General features: G+C 43.6%; 1 protein-coding gene across 3 annotated transcripts in view; it reads left to right on the forward strand.

Moving 5' to 3' along the window:
• SCRN1 (secernin 1) overlaps nt 1–17,409 on the forward strand; it is a 56,714-nt gene that overhangs the window by 20,811 nt on the left and 18,494 nt on the right. For 2 of the 3 annotated variants that reach the window (XM_037027482.2, XM_037027481.2), the window contains exons 3-5: nt 3,258–3,417; nt 12,037–12,218; nt 14,861–15,063. In XM_037027482.2, the coding sequence (XP_036883377.1) occupies nt 3,259–3,417; nt 12,037–12,218; nt 14,861–15,063 (544 nt within the window). In that variant the 5' untranslated portion in view covers nt 3,258. The remainder of the gene's footprint in view (nt 1–3,257; nt 3,418–12,036; nt 12,219–14,860; nt 15,064–17,409) is intronic. The other variant, XM_073238662.1, reaches the window with a different exon arrangement.

A 17,409-nucleotide genomic window follows, 5' to 3' on the forward strand; every position in this document is an offset into this window, starting at 1 on the left:
CTAAGTCATCTCTGAGGCTAGTCAGTATCTAAAATGGTGATATAGAAAGAATAAACAGTGAGCCTTGGCTAGTATTCTTGGTTGTGAGCAGTGTTGTGGTTCATCTAGCATTAAAAAGAATAGACTTTAACATTCTGCTCCCATCTGGCATTCCCAGTCATTCACGAAATTCAGTGGAAAGGCCTGGGCCCCACTACGTCTGGGTTTTGTTGCCCAGATGCCTTGTTGACCAAGCCGATGTCCTGGCTGAAGAACAGGGGCTTATCAAAAACCCTGTGGGCTTTTTTATTTTCTACAGATACATCTGATAAATGCAAGAGCAGTGGATTTCTACTATTTTGAAGGATCAAATAAGATTCTGCTCATAGATGAGGCAGCAGAACTTTTGAAATGGCCCAACAGTGGGGGAGGAGGGGAATCATATTATATATAAGAGGCTACAAACACAGGTAAATGAATCTTCTCCATCTTATCTTCTGGGTCTGTTTAAGTTTATTTGGCTCATCAGCAATTCCTCCCACCCCCAGATTCTAGGAAACCACTGTAAAGGCATTTTATCTTGCAATTATTCTAGATCTTTCTTACCTGTACAAAGCCTTGGTTTATTTCTCTCTGCCCCTCAAGTCTGAAGATGGGTAGTTTTTGTGGAAATGGGAAAGGGTAAGGGGAGAAGGAACTGGAGTTTCTTTATTTTCCTGCCTTTTTTTGCTTCCTCACAAAGGGGAAGGGGGCTATTTTCCTGAGCTAGGAGGGAGTTACTTTTGGAGCCATGGGCTCCCTGACTTCTCTGTACCATAAGCAATGCAGGGAAAACTAACACACTGGGTGTGATTGTACAGACTAACCTGAAGTAACCTGATGTAGATGTAGCAATACAGTCACCTCACAAAGAAGGTTGCAGACTCTGAAATTTGATAACTTCACTACTTATGAGTAAAGTGAGTTGGTGTTGATTGACTTACTCAACAGAAATTTGAGGTGCTGCTCTATCCAAACAGTCAAAACCCAAATAAAATATCTTATACTCATGAAGACCCACAGTTTGCAAAATATGTTCTTAAGCATCATTTCATTTAATACTCATTGTAAGCCTGTGGTCTGAGCAAAACATTTGCCAAAGTGAGAACCTAGGCTCAGAGAGGTAAAGTGACCTGTGTAAGGTCACATAGCTAATAGGTGGTAGGGCTGAGTTTTGAATCCCAGTTGCTTTTCTGAGAACATAGCTTTCTTTACTTCTCATTTATATTTTGGACTAATAAAATAAAACACATTTAAGTTGGATACTTGATGACACAAATATGATAGCTGGTTCAATAGGTGATGTTTGTTGAGAGGGCCTATAATAGGAGGTTGGGAAAGTGGCTACTATAGTTGGGTGGCCTTGGTCCTGACCTCAGGGAGCTTTAGTTGAAAGAGCTGAAGCAGTATATTTACAAGCAACAAATGCACACTTTCTTAGAACAAAGTGGATGCATTAGTGCTTATGGATGCTGAGAAAATTAGAGCCCCTTATAGAAGGCTCCCTGGAAGGCAGGGACTTTGACTCAGATCCTGCAGGATATGCACAAAGACTAAGGGAAGGGCATTCTAGCAGGAGTACAGGCCTGGTGGTGAGAAAGAGCTGTAGAGATTTAGCTTCAGTTTGGTGGAGTATTAAAAAAGAAGAAAAGAGCACTTGTTCATTATTCAGTTAAAATCTATCATGCAGAAACTCATTATGTAGGGCTGGGTTTACAGTAGTGTGCAAAAGAGAGATGGTACCTGCCTTCATATTGCTTAGACTTTAGGGGAAAGGCTAAATATTGATTATTGGTAATAAAGTAATTACACAAGTATTTCAGATTATGATTGGTTACTCTAAAGGAGCATAGTATGGCAACATAAATTAGACTGACACTTGAGCTGGTATGTGAAGGAGTAGAAGCTAACAAGGCAAATGGGTTTGGTGTAGGGAATAAGGAAAGGAGTACTCAGGAAAGAGGGCACAACATGTGCAGAGGCCCCTGGAGTACTGGAGGAACTAGAAAAAGGCCTGTGTGCTGGAGGAGAGAGTGGAGGGGCAAGTGGTATGAGATCAGGTGGGGAGGGGACAGGAGCTTGTTCAGATTTGGGCCTTAATTCCAAGGGCCGTGGAAAACCTCTGGAGGCTTTTAAGCAGGATTGACATGATCAAATCTTCCTTTTAAAAAGACCACTTTGCCTACAATGTGGGGAATATTTTGGAGGGGGTTTAATAGTAGTAATGGAGTGACCTCTTAGGAGGCTACTTCAGTGGTCCAGGCTTGGTGTGGGGTCTTGGTAGTGGAGGTGGAGAGAAGTGGATAGTGTCCATAGAGATTTAGGTGATTGAATCTACAGGTGGAATTTGGTGGTCTGTCAGATAATAGAGGAGCAGATGGCAAGGCTAGTTCCTGAGTTTTGGATGCTCCAGTGGGATGGACAGTGGAGCTGGCCAATGATATAGGGAAACTTGGAAAGGGACCCAGTCCGGGGAAGAAGATGATGAAGTCAGCTTTGGACGTCTGGTTGGGTCTGTGGGTCAGGAGCTCAAGTTGAGAACTGAGCTGGAATTAAATGTCTAGATCTTTGGCACATAAATGACCGATGGGCATGGATGAGTCTTCCCAGAGGGAAATAGCATTAAATGAGTTATGAACAATCAAGCTGCAAGGATGCTCATTGGCCAGGTAGAAGAGAACAAGCCCGCCCAGGAGCAGCTGGAAAAGTGGGAGGAAAACCAAGAGGTCTTTGAGGGTTGTGTTGCTGAAACAGAGTAAAAATATATTAAAAAGGAGTCTTTTTCAGTTTCTTGGAGACCTGTTTCCTTATTATAGCAGCCATACATCTTGATCTGAGGCATTTCTGTAGTGTACTGTTACAAGGTATATTTATTTATTTTTTGATTACTGTGACAGCTTGCTGTGTGTGTGTGTGTGTGTGTGTGTGTTTTCTGCCTAGAACAATAACTTCCTTTCCTTTCTCCTACGTCATCTCACTTTTGGCTGCCACTGCTGTTTGTTGTAAATCTAAGCTCATTTAATCCCATGGAATACAAAACAGTATCTGGTCTCAGTGGCTCTGTGATTCTACCCCAGCCACCCCACCTTCATTACCAGCTGGGATCTCTTCATGAGCTATGCACACAGTTCAATACTAAAACTGTTTTAGCTGGTCAAAAACGTTTGAAGAACTCACTGTTGGAGTGTTCCATGTCAGACCTGCTTCCAGTGTCTCTCTGGCATGCCCTCTCTTTTCAGGATGGCTGTAGCTCCTCCGAGTTACTGTTTTGTGGCCTTCCCACCACGTGCTAAAGATGGTCTGGTGGTATTTGGGAAAAACTCAGCTCGGCCCAGGGATGAAGTGCAGGAAGTTGTGTATTTCTCAGCTGCCAATCACGAACCCGGGAGCGAGGTTGAGGTAAGTCGCATGTCTCAGTCTCAGCACGATTCTATTTCTCTGGCTTTGCCTGGCACACCTTGACTTCTTTCATGGAAGCCTGCTCACTAGTCAGAATTGTCATGTCGGTTCTGTCGATTGCTGTTTCCATTCAGGTTTGTTCATAGCCTTAAACACAGGATTACATGGAGAATTCTATGATTATTGTTATGGCCAATGTTTCATAATTAAGTAAAATATGTGTCTTCAGAGTCAAATCTACAAAGTAAGGTATGTTTGTAGAAGTCTAGCATCCATCTTTGTCTCATTTACTCCATTTCCTTTTTCTTTTATAGGTAACCATGTTTTGGAAATTTTTTAGCTAATCCTTTCCTTAAAAAATTATGTATGTAATGAACTACACACATACACACACACACACACACACACACACACACACACATACACACACATACACACACATTCATCCCAGTCCTGTTTATTCCTTCTTAGATGAATTGTAGCATGCTGTATATACTTTCTTCTACTTAGCTCTTTTCATATCTTGGAGATCAATCCATATGGTACATAGAGATATTTTTCATTCCTAATTTACAGCTGCAGTGTGTTCCATTCTGTGGAACATTGATGGCTTAAACAGTCCTGTATTGCTGAACATTTGGGTTGTCTTCTAGTTTTTTGCTGTTACAAATAATGCTGAAGTGAAGAATGGCCTTGTGCATCATCACAGTGTCTGATTCGGTTTATATATTTTTATCATGTTAAGAAGTTGTCCATCAGTTTTTATTTTGAGTGCTTAAAAAAACTTTCTGTCAGTATTTCTTTGGAATAGCTGCCTAGAAATAGGATGACTGGGTCACAGGGTAAATAAGTATGTGATTTTAGATATTGTCCAATTTCCTTCCATAGGTGGTGTAGAATTTTGCATTCTCACCAGCAGTGTATGAGAAACAGCAATGACTGTTTCTTCATATTCCCAGGGTGTGTTGTCAGACTTTCAGATAGATACTTTATGTTAATTTTATATTCTGCTATTTTGTTCAATTCTTTTGTTAAGAACACCTGCAACTGGAGGTAGTTGGATTGTTCTTACATCTCTAATTATTTTTGTGTCTGATTGGCTTAGAGCTTGGATTCAATATTAATCATAGTGGAGGTAGTTGGTATCTTTGCCTTTGTTCCTGATGTGAGTCGGGCAGCTACTAGTGTTTCCCCCTTAAGATGCTGGCCTTGGGATTAAGATTTATATAGTTTTATCATGTTAAAAAAGTATATATCAATTTCTATTTTGAGTGCTTAAAAAAAAAATCCAGAACAGGTGTTAAGCTTTGTGATAATCACTTTCAGTGATTATGGAAATAATCCCTGATTTTTTTCTTTCTATTTATATGATAAATTGAACCGTCTTTGTATTTATGGAGTAAACGTGTGGTTATAGTATATTTATTGGTGTGTGTGTGTTTAAATGGTAGCTGTTTGTTAAAGGATGAAGAATTCGGAGAAAAAAATTGGGGGCTTGTAAATTAACAAACTCCACTGACAACCTTTACTCTTTGGTGTTTTATGCCTTACAAAATAAACAGATTTTTCTGGTGATTGTGCTAGGTTTTAAATGGGTATTCATTAATGTGTATTTCATTTTCTCACCTAGTTTATCTGTTTCAATCCTTTAAAAGCAACGAAACAGTACCAAAGAACAACAGAAATCTGTAAGGAGCTACTTACGTTAGGTGAATTTATCAGAGTCATTGAGGTGGAGGTAGCATTGAGTATGACTTGGCATGGACGGTCTATGGATGGGGCTGGGGTGGACTGTCTCCCACAGGAGTTTCACCAGAACCATTGCCTCTCATGTTGCACCACTAATTTGGTCCAAGCCTTAAACTTCAGTAGGACGTTCCTTTTGTACAGGTGGAGAGGAGTGCTAGGTTCTCTGTTTCCAGTGGGTATTGATTCATGTTTGAGTGTTCATATCATTTGGATTTGAATGTTCTCTTGTCCTGGAACAGAGTAGACTCTTCATGTATGAAGTTTGCTGGCTTGAGTTGTTACTGACCTTCCCTGTTTGTTTTCTCTAAATGTTTCTTTTTCCCAGAGAGTCAAACTGAAGCCATACTTTGATTTTCATTGTGTGTAGATGTAATTTCCCAAAGATGGCTATACCAATTCCCATTCCACATGCACTTCTTACTACGTTACTCTCCTCTGTGGAGAGGTGGGGTTTCTGTTCCCCACCCCTGCCATGAACCTTGGTGAGGGCCTGTGCTTGCGCTGACCGGTGTGACGTGGCGGGAATGATGCTCTGGGACCTCCAGGGCGGGGTCTTCAAGGAGTCAGCTTCCCTTGTCTTTGTCTCTTTTGGGATCTACTTGGGATCCCAGGCACCATGCTGGGAGAAACCGGAACTAGCTCTTGCACAGAGAGCACAGGGAGGGACCCACATGGAGAGGAACCAAGCCCTTCAGTCAGCAGCCAGCATCAGCTGCTAGTGAACAGCCTTTCAGAGGATTCCAGGTCTCAGACACTGTGGAGTGAGACGTGCCGTCTCTGCTGTGCTCTGTCCAAATTCCTGACCCACTAAATTCATGAGCATAATAAATGGTTGTTTTACACCACTAAACTTTGGGGTCATTTATTAGTAGCCATAGTAACTACTTCATCACAGAAAAGCCATTTCTAAATATGTCTGGAGCAAATATTTTGGAAAAATTTTTCTTTTTTGGGTGAAAGGCTAAATAACTCAGTATTTTACTCTCATTGTTAGAATCATTTTAGAAAATAGACCAGATTCCTTTCACTAGTTAACCCATGGTATGTCATGGCTCACATACACTGGAGGTTAAATTATATCCCCTTGCATAAGTAAGTGCAGCTTGGTACGTACTAGAATTAGCCTCCGAGGCTACTGAGTTCTGAGGTCCCAATAACCATGTGCAAAAAGGTATCCTGAGTGCGCATCCATCCACCCACCTACTCTTCCTTCCAGGTCCGTCCTTCCAGGCGGTCTTCCCTTCCAGCTTGTCTGCTTACCCACCTTCCGCCTTCCCTCAGTCTGTCCATCAGCCCATCCTTTCCATCTATCATCTGCTCTATGTCAGGTTCTCCTTGCTTGAGACTGGAAAAATGAGAGATAAGATGCCCCAGCAGAGCTCCTCAGTTTCTAAAATTACACTGCACATTTGGGTCAGCTGTGCAGTTGGCAGATCGGAGCGTTTTATTTTCTGTTCTTTTGCCTTGTTCCTGTGGAGTCTGGGTTTCTAACAACTTCACTTTGGGTTGCAGAGTTGTGTGGATAAATCTGTGTCTATTTGTGAAAGCCCTCTGTCTTGTTTGAGGATGTTGCATGACTGTGCATGACAGAACTCACGTCAGCTTTACCTGAAGTCCGGCTCTGCCCTCCCGATAAGAGCATCGAGGAAGCGGATGAATGTGTGTGTATGTGTGTGTGTGTGTGTGTGTGTGTGTGCGCGCGCGCGCGTGCACACGTGTGCACCCACCGGTGGGTATAGGACTACTCTTAACATAGTTGAACCTTCTATTTAGGCAAAATTGGATCGAACTTTAGAATACTTTTCCAAAAAAACACAATGGATTTTAACAAAAGTTTACAATATTTATGCTTGGTGTCCAAGAGGATAATTATACCAGTTTGTGGATACAGAATTCTTGATAGCCAAGTCAGGTTTGACACATATTTTTTGAAAGAGGCTCTTATTGTTATATAATAAATCTCATCTTCATTCTTCCCCCACTATAAGTTTAAAGTCTTCATTGTTTTTCTGTTCTTCAATGTATTTCCATTTTGACTACATGAAGTTCTTTCTGTATGGGTTCAGTATCCCCAGTGAAGTTACACCACTTTCGTGATTTGGGGAAAGTTTTGGTAGATTGTTTCCTCTTTTTCCCCTAGTGAAAATATTAGCAAGAAGAGGAAAATCACCAATTAATGATAGCTGGCAAAATGGTCCAGATGGTGGCTGTATTTGTGGTGTGTGGGAAGTGTATGTGTTTCTGGGGGGTGCTGTCTGAATCTCAGTTCTCAAGATGATCCCTAACAGTAGGGAAGCACAAGACATTCTGGAATCAAAGAGAACTGAGCCAAGCTGCATAGTCCCTGGGCAGGTCTAGCTGTGTGCCAGTCCAGCTGTCTGTCTTCTCTTCAGCCTCAGGAGCAGGCGGCTTCAGCCCTGTGTTGAGTCAGAAGCATCTCCCTCACCCTGTGGGAGAATAGCTTAGCAGGGGGCTTCCTTCCATCTGTCCCCTTTCCCAAGCCTATTTCTGACCTGGGGCCTTGGTATTGCTCATTGCAGAGATCTTCAGGGCAATGAAAAGCAGCTCTTCTACAGTGTGATTGACATTAGCTTCTGCCTTTATTTAGACCCCTATAAACCTTAAGGGCACTGGGATAAAAAAATTAAAAATACCAAACAAAAAACTTCAGTGATAATGAGCCATGCTGCTTTAGAGTTGCAAATTTCCTAGAACTAAAAATATTTCTCTAAAGCATCCCATTTTCCCTGCCCTTTTTCCCACCCCCGAGAAGTCTGGCTGACTCATCAGCTCATTTCACAGTGGTTTTCTCTGGTGGTGCCAGGGTTGTGTTCACCATCTGAGTACAGCGGGAAAGGCACAATGGTTGCATTTCATGAATTGAAACATCTATTGTGTGAGTGTCTGTATTCCCCCATTTACTGGGTGATATCCAGAGAGAGTGTGGCTGGAATGTGCGAGGGATAGGCGAGAGCATAAAGCTGATTTTGCTTTTTCATTTTTGACACAGTCACATGAAATAATGAAGGGCTTGCTCTGCCGAAGAATGGTCTTTTGTCTCTAGGCTCATTTTTTCCATCCTCCAACCTAGCTTGTGTGCCCAGGAGCCACTTGAGAGAGTGGCAAGCCCAGTGCCTTTAAAACTCAGTGACCAGCATTAGGCAGTGTCGACGTTCAGAAGCATGGCTCTCCATGCTCCCCACTTTGAGCATTCTTACACTGTTATGTGGCCTTGGCACCAAGATGTCACACAAGCTGACAAATTTGTTTTATTAAAGGCTGGGGGGCAGTGGCCATGGGGCATCAAGCCGATCTGCTCATCTCTTTCTGGTGTCCACCTTAACAGCTGAACAACCCATGCTGGGGCCAGAACCATCCCTGTAAAGATTCATCTTTTAAGTGGTAGGCATGTTCTTTTTCTTTTTCTTTTCTAATAGAAATTTGGCTAGGAATTCTGACTTGGGGAATCATATTGTTTTTGCTACACTGAAGGAAGATTTCAGGGACTTTTTGGATTTTATTTCCTGCTGAGACCTCTGCTACCACAAATCCCACTTATTCTCTGCCTCATTAATAACGTGGCGGTTGTGAAGGTTGGTGAATTTTATTTAAATAAATGACTGCCTGCACATTTCATGATCTAGATGGCTGTCTTTACAAAGTTTAGCAAATACTTCATCTTGTGAAAATGTTCCTCATTTGTGAGGTTTGCTTTCAAACTGGGATTTTGAATGACCAATCTCTGTGAGACAAGTGTTGTCTGTGCGCCCTGCTGACTCCCTCCCTGACCTGCGTGTGGTTAGTGGGACCTCAAACACAGTGGAACGTGTGTGAGTGCAGCCACATCAGGGCCCTTGTTAGACCCAGACTTCTGCATTCCGTGACAAAGATGCCATCAGGGGCGTGCGTTACAGGCTCACAGGGCGTGAGTGCACACCCCCCGACCCCGTCTCCCCCAAGCCCTGCTCTGTAGCGTATGAGAGGGATCTGGTGCCTTGGCTCTCAGCCCAGGGCTTAGGAGGGGCTGGTTTGGCCCATCTGGCTAATTGGGGATTTTCCTTCCTCCTCATTCTGAGTTTGGCCTGCAAAGTGTCATGTTGGCTGCATATATTTTGAACTCCCTCAAAGACCATATGGTCTTTTTGATGCAATTTTTAGCATTTTTATCCATCAGTACTTACTGAGCTCTTGCAGTCCTGTGACTCAGTGCGATCACTCTGGTGCCCCTAAAGGGCACAGTGGGTGACCTCCCGGGACTGTGAACACACCTTTGACATCCCCATCTCTCTCTCGCTGTCTGGCTCATTTTTCAAGATCAACTAAAATGTCACCCACTTGATAAAGCTGCTGACCACTCGGACGTGCTCCCTCTAGCCTTTAGGCCTCTCTTGTGACATGAATATCTATTATACGATATGAAAGCCTCTGATCTTTATTATTCACTCATTCATTCATTAACCCATAAAAAAAGGGGGCTTATTGATGCCTGATATGTATCAGACTTGGGATATATCAGTGAACTAAACAACAAAGATAGCTCCTTGTCCTTAGGGAATTTACATTCTAGCTAAGGGAGATAGCATATGTAAACAGTGAACAGTACAGGCAGTACAGAAGTTATTGATATGATATTTTAGAAGGGGATAAATAGAAATAGAATGGAATGTGAAAGAGAGAAAGCAGAGCAGGGTCTGCCTGATGGAAAGTACCCAGTGGGAGGAGGGGACAAGAGGCAGCCCCTAGGAGACAGGCAGCCTCAGTGACCAGAAGTCAACTGGTGGTCACAGTCATTTGCCTGTGTGCCTTCTCCTCCTTTCCCAGCCATAAGGACAGGGCTTGGGCATCCTCACTGACTCACCTGACAGCAGCGCTTAGCACAAAATGCCTTGTGTGTGGTTGGTGCTCTATAAATAATCAGTGAAGTGAAAATGAGTATATCAAAATGAATTTGAGGACAGAGAAGTAAACCTATTTCCTATTTTTACTTTTTTCCTGCCCTTAAAAAAGAAGGCTTTATGATAAATTCTGCTTAGGAACCTGAGATTCTTTCCCTATTTGCTCATTCTTTTCAAGACAGCCTTTGTCACTGGAGCTCATTGCTCACAGGGGTTTGGAAAGAGTTAGTTGATGCCCAACCTTTTTGCATGAAAGGATGTAATTTTAAGGTATAAGCTTTAATTACATTTAGAATAGCACAGCAGACCAGCATTTAATTGTTTACTTAAACAATTTGGCTTGGCTTTCTGAAAGCATCATATTTTGAAGTCGTTAACTTGGGAACCAAATAGGGGAAAACATTTCAAGAGTATATTTTATTATCTATTTGCCATGTAAAACTTAAGTCTCTTGACAACCTCCACAACTAATTAGCTTTCAGTTTACAAATATTTATCAAGTGAATTAACATTATCCCAGTGAAAGGCAATACCTAACCTGAATTGTGAAGATACAGATACCACCTGACCAATGAGGGGGCATGCTGCATGCATTGCAGCTCTTACCTGAGGCTTAGCAATTATGGAAAATCAATGCAGAATAACTTTCTGGGATGCATTCAGTTGCTATAACTGGGTCTTGAATCAAAAAAAGATCTAAGGTTGCAGTTGCTCCAGTGCTTTTAGCTGCCTAATTTAAAATGTAAATGGTTGCTACAGCTGACAAAATTCTCCCCTGAGAGCTCAAGAGCTCTGTGTAATTTAGAGCCCTGAACACCAAAGCTTCCACCACACAGAGCGTGTCATGGACTGATAGAATGTCAGGGTCAGGAGGCCCCTTATGGAAAGCCTACCTTAGTGGCTTTCTAAGTGTTCTATCAGAAACCTCCCAGGGGCCCATTACGGGGAGGGAAACAGAAGAACCAGTGGGCAAAAGCTTTGAGTTAGCCAACCATGGTCCCACACCTTATTCTTTTTGTGTTGAGGTCCATTTGCCTCACCACGCTTTGACCAGTTTTACTGTCTTCATGATTTACAGAAGAGTTTGTATGAAGGAAGGGCTATAAGGCTAAAAATACTTTGAAAGAAATAGTTTGATCTAGATTGGCTCACTCATTTTCCAGGTAACGACACAGCAGCCTGGAGAAGGTAAGACATACCATGCTAAGCTGTCTGTGGTGTGCACTGCAGCTCTGACAGCAGTTGAAATGTGCCTGTCTGGGACCATTTCCTTACGTGTCCACCTCCCAGGTTTAGGTGAACATCAGAATGGGTAGACAGGGAAGCACAAAGCATAAGACAGTATACATTTAATGCATTAGTTATGATCATGTTCCCTTTTCTATTACTAGAGAAATCATGTAGGTTGTCAAACTGTGTTCCAGGGAGCCCTGGGGATCATACAGGGGGCTTAGGGACTTCCCTTCCTCAGACTTCCCTTCCTCAGACATCTTCCCTTTTCTCTACTTTCTGTGTTAAGCTTCTAGGTAGTTTCTTTCATAGATGGAGCTCTATAACTTTCAAAAAAGTTTGAAAACTACTATCTAGAAGAAGTTTTGCAAATGAGAATAAATAGCTACATTTGTTTGAAAGGCTGGTGGCCATCTGTGCCTATTGAAATGACGAGGCACAGAATACTGAAGGCAGAGATTGGCTTGAATACCTTGTTTAAGAAGCTGACCAACATTACTGGTAAGCATGATGGATAAATTAGAATTGAACAAGAGAGACTGAGAACTGATTGACAAGACTGAAACTCACCATGAGACCTTTGAGCTACATTGAGACTTGGATTGCCTTTAAAGTCTGGTGTTCCTAAGGGCTTTTATTTTTGGCTCTGTTTGTAACTGATGTGTTGGTTCAGTGTAAGTACCAAGTTGGAAATGAAGTGGTTCCTCACAGCTATGGTCCTTTCTTTCCTCTCTGCATTTTTTAGTGCACTTACATTTCAATCGACCAAGTCCCCAGGACCCATGCCATTGTGATAAGTAGACCCGCCTGGCTTTGGGGGGCAGAAATGGGAGCCAACGAACATGGAGTGTGCATAGCCAATGAAGCCATCAATACCAGAGAACCGGCCGCTGAGGTGGAAGCCTTACTAGGGATGGACCTGGTCAGGTACTGCATGGTGATTCTTTGAAACAACTGCCCAGAATAGGTGGGGAGTAGAGGCAGGGCTTATCTCCCTCCAAATCTCATATTTTATAACATAGTCCTACCCATATGCCTTTTGATATAAACTTTGAGGTGATAGAAAAAAGAACAGATTACAATGGAATATCACTCAGCAATAAAAAATAGCCAAGTGCTTAATACATGCTACTATTATGATATATCTTGAAAACATCATACTAAGTGAAAGGAACCAGACACAAAAGGAAATGTAATAGAATCAAGACTTAGTTGAGAGGATTTGGGGCTGGGAGCTGGGGTCCTGGCTTTTCAGTGTGGGTGCACCAACCAAGGTACATCCCTCTCTGGGCCACATCTTCTCATTTGTCCAAAGCCCACTTTGATTTGTCCAAAGCCTTAGATTGAGTGAAAGGCGCTGTTTCCATTTTGAATCACATGAATCTGCCCTGCCTGGGAGGGGAGACCGTTGTGAAAAGATTTAAAATAGGCCTCTTGAGACTGTGTGACTTGTGGCCCCTAGGTCACCACGTCGTGGTACATGTGCACCTCTCAGTCTCATGTGGAGGCATGTGACCCTGCTGTCGTTTGTGGCTGTGGTATATGGGGCACGTTGTCCTGGGCTTGTCCCCTGACAGGGAGGCCAGGTGGGAATGGTCAGATGGACAGAGGAATACCTTTTTCTCATGGTCCTGGCACAAAGGGTGGGAGGGTGAAATCAGAATCGTGTCTGGGATGAGGGCTGAGCTCCCAGGGTCAAGTGTGTGTATTGGGGTTCTCAGTGTGGAACACAGCAGGCAGTGCAACAGGAGAGTGAGTTAGAAACTGCAGAAGAGAAGTCACAGCTTCCAAGGGCAGGGCTATGGTCCCTGGTGAGGTCTTCCTAGTAATAGCAAGTTTGCAAGGGTGCACTGCGGCCCTGCAAAAACCCGTGGACAGGGTTCTGCTTGGAGTTCGGGCACGAGGCAGCGTGACCAGAGGCTACTGGGAACCTGTGGAAAGGAGGAAGGGGGCCGCCCCAGGGGCGCACAGCTCCGGGAACCCTGAGAAGTGCTCATAGCTTGCTTGTGCACTCTGGATCCTCAAGATAAGATGAGTGCTTGCTCCTGTTCCTCCTCTGTGGGGAAGATGGCCCTGACCAAGAGATAATTCTGCTTGATTCAATCTTCTGATGACTTTTTTCCCTTACCACTCTCCTGAGGGCTTAGGGTTCAGCTTTGCAAACCATTGTCTTGTCACCAAGTCTTTCTAAACAAGCTTAAATTGAGAAATGCCAAACGAATTGACCTGTAATTACCTGATTATGAAAACAAGCATTACAAGAGTTAAGTCATAGCGAGTAGTTGCATTGTCCTTCCCTCTCCCTGGCTGCACAGTGGAATATCCTCCAGGAAGAATCAAGCTGGGTGAATTTTAATAATGATTGCATCTTAACTCACCAAGAACTGACTGGCCTATGCTACCATCTTAGCAGGCTTCTTTGCCTCTGTTCTAAGACTCTTGTGTTCTTGCTACCAGAATTATGTGAATGGAAAGGTGAATAAATAGACATTTACTGAGTATATATCACATGTCTTCCTCTTTCAAATCATCATGAGAGGGTGGTGGTACTGTTTTTACCTTTCAGATGAGAATGTCAAGATTTGGAAAGGTTACTTTACTTAAGATCATACTGCCAGTGGGTAGCAGAGCCAGAACTAGAAACGAGATCCCCTCGTCTCTGATCCATTTGTTTTTCTGCCACAGTGTGCTGCTTCACAAAACTTATTGATCACCTTAGTCCTGGGTACTTGGCTATGTATTTTCATGTTCGTTACTCATAAAACCCATCTGCACAGCAACCCATTTATTTACAGGTGATATAAAACTAAAGTTCATATATAGTATCAAATATAGTGTGATGCCCAACATCACACAGAGAGCAGTATCTGTGCCTGATTTGAGGATTCTTTTAATTGGAGGGCCTGGGAGGAAGGTGGTGTTTCACTTCAGAAGAAATATATTCTTTTTGATAGCTGAAGCCATAAGCTGTGTCACTGGAGGTAGGCTGGTAGGAGGAGGACAAACATGTAGACAAGGATTGATCACGTCCCAACCAGCCGGCCCATTCCCAGCGAGATCTCTTAGTAAATGATGCACGCTGAGGACAGTGGCTGGCTGTGGAACACTTCTACCACTAAACAAAATACCTGGTGTAGAATAATAGAGAGCAGGGTTGGACTGGGCAAAGATTTCCTTTTGCCTGGAGGAAGGAGGGAGAATATGCCACAGAAAGGGGTTCTTGTTAAGGGCTATTGCTGAGCTGGCCAGCTCTGTGGGAGACAGTTAGAAAAGAGAGAGAGAGATGGTTGAGCTTCTTGCAAGAGGGAGAAGCCCCTGGGTTCCTGACTCGAGGTCTGTGAAGGGAGGGGAATGCCCCAAGATAGAAATCACCCCTGAGATTTTGAACCAAACATGTGAGACTTGTATTTTGAGTTAAATGCCATTAACTTTTTTGCATATTGGCCTGTGTATTTAACATATTTACATATTGCCTCATAAGTCAGCCTCATCCCAGTCTTTGGTTATTGTGAGGCTATAATCATGTGGTACAAAATGACTGAGATACACTTCCGGTTTCCTTACTTCAGGCTTGGTTTAGAAAGAGGGACAACAGCTAAAGAAGCCTTAGACGTCATTGTCGCCTTATTGGGAGAACACGGGCAAGGTGGGAATTACTATGAAGATGCCGGCTCCTGCCACAGCTTCCAAAGTGCATATCTGATTGTGGATGGGGAAGAGGCCTGGGTGCTTGAGACCGTGGGCAGGTACTGGGCTGCCGAGAAGGTCACAGGTGAGTGCGTGTGGGTGCTGAGGGGTTCCGAGCACAGGACAGGCTGCAGTGGCTGTGGCCTGGGCTTACAGGACTTGTGCTGCTGCCGCAGACCCTCTCTGTGCTGGTTCTGTGGCTGGCATGCCTCCCGTTTCTGCTCTTCTGCTTCTAGAGAGGAACCTTGGCTCAGAACCCAGAGTGCAGAGGGATGTTAACACCTGGGAAGCACCCTCTGAAAGATTTTCTGTTTGCTTTCTGAGCAGGGCCTGGTTTTGACTACCAGCAAGTCCAGGACTCAGATTGTTACTCTGTTAATTGGCTAAAGAAATGGTGGTTTTCCCATTCCGTTCATAAGAGGATCACTCTGGCAGGGAGCGACGCCTGGTCACCCCCAGCCCTGTAGCTCTCTGTGTGTGGAATTTTCTCTAAAAGAAGAACCTGGGTCTGTGGGAAGACCACTGAACGCCTTTGGACCAACAGGCCTGTCTGTCTGTGGGACAGTGTTCCTAGAAGAGCAGAGGACTTGCGAACCCATCCGGAAGGGTTCAGTACCCATCGGACCGCTGCTCTGTGCCTGCTGCAGCATCTCGTTCTGATAGTTCTTGGGGAGGAAATGGTAGAGGTGGGAGTGGCTGGCTGGGGTCATCGCCTCAGTGGCCTCATGCTCTGCACAGGTGGGATGCCGGAATGGGTTAAAGGGCTTCTGAGAGGACTGAAAGGTTCTAAGAGAGAGTTGGCCGGTGAAGCTCTTATATTCCTTAGGACTTGATGACAAATACATGGTATGTATGCTGCCATTCCACACCCTGCACCCATGGCAGACATGGTGAACAGATCAAAACACTCTCTTCGTGTTGAAGGTATACTTGGCCTATATATTTTTCTCAACTGAATTTACCAGGAAGTTTCTTCCAGTTAAGGAGGGCTAGTGGTCCATGCTGAAAAGCAGTCATATTGCTTTTAAGTTAAACTTAAAACTTTTGTATTTATAATTGCATTTCTAAAGCTCAGCTTCCCTTCAAGATACAGCTCTAAAAATCTATCTCCTGGGCTCTCTTGTCCCCTCCTGGCTTGAGCCAGGAGCTCTTTCCTCTCATTTTATTTCTGAATAAAAGCCTCTCCCTGGCTCTCCTACCTTGAATGTTTGTGAAGCTCATTCTTCGGCTTCGTGAACAAGAACCCCGGCATCATCTTTGGGGGCTCGTCCAGGATTACTTCGGAGAGTTCCCAGCAGCCTTACCAGGAGAATAAGGAAGGTTACTTCCTGGCAAGTGCAAGAAACTCAGGAATGCATTGAGAACCTCAAGAAAAGAAGAATTCACCCGAATCTACAGAAGCCGCAAAACTGCAGATAGTAATAAAAATAGAACCTGGAATAGAAGTGCCCATCTTCTGAGGCCCTCTCAACTGACCACTGATAGAGACCTAACTGCATACTTTACTGTACCCCTTCTCCGCATGAAGCAGCCAGAGCGGTTATCGCCCCCTTTCCCTAGCAGCAGCTAGGGTCTCTATCTGTAGAGGGGGGGAATGAGACAGAGACAATGGGCTTAGAGTAGGGTGAGGGTCTCTGGAAAAAACAAGGCAGGATATTTACAGTCAAAGCAATGTAACAATGTAAAGCCCCTATCGAAACTCTGTGTTCAGCATTATGCAAAGTCGAGGTCACACTAATTCTCTAGAGTAAAGATACCAGACTAGGAATATAGACATCTTCATGAAGATCAGTTAAAGGTCAAAAGGCCAGGAGCAACTTGGCCTGGAATGTTTGAGTGTTCTGCAAGGGTATCTCAGCATAACCCGTGACTTCACTGTAAACAGCCCTAGCAAACAGACAACAACCCAGCCCACCTTGAGGGCAGGGCAGGTGGTATAAGTCCACAATCTAAGCCCTCAGTTCCCAAAAATCCTCAACTGCCTATAAATCCCCTAGACAATGCACCACCCGAGCTCTCTTGTCCTCTCCTGGCTTGAGCCAGGAGCTCTTTCCTCTCACTTTATTTCTAAATAAAAGCCTGTACCTTGCTCTCCTAAAAAAAAAAAAAAAGAAAAAAATCTGTCTCCTGAAGATGCATGTTGTCTTTCACTAAATATTTAAATAAAACTCCAGCCATTTCTTGGACTCATTGATTTCATGTCCCCTGACCCCAGCAGCAGTGTGATTGCAGTAGGATTGAATTAACTCTGGCCCCTGAAAGATAAAATTCTTGAAGGCAAGTGCCCATTATAAATCAGCCCTTTAGGAAAATCACATGTGTGATACTGTTCACAAGATTTTTTTAATGTTTAGTATGAATAATACCTGAATATTTTCTTCAGGCCAAAGCTACTTTTAATTTTTCAAAATAATTTCACCCTTAGGGTGTC

Source organism: Manis javanica, chromosome 6 (assembly GCF_040802235.1).
Source record: "Manis javanica isolate MJ-LG chromosome 6, MJ_LKY, whole genome shotgun sequence".
Classification (NCBI taxonomy): domain Eukaryota; kingdom Metazoa; phylum Chordata; class Mammalia; order Pholidota; family Manidae; genus Manis; species Manis javanica.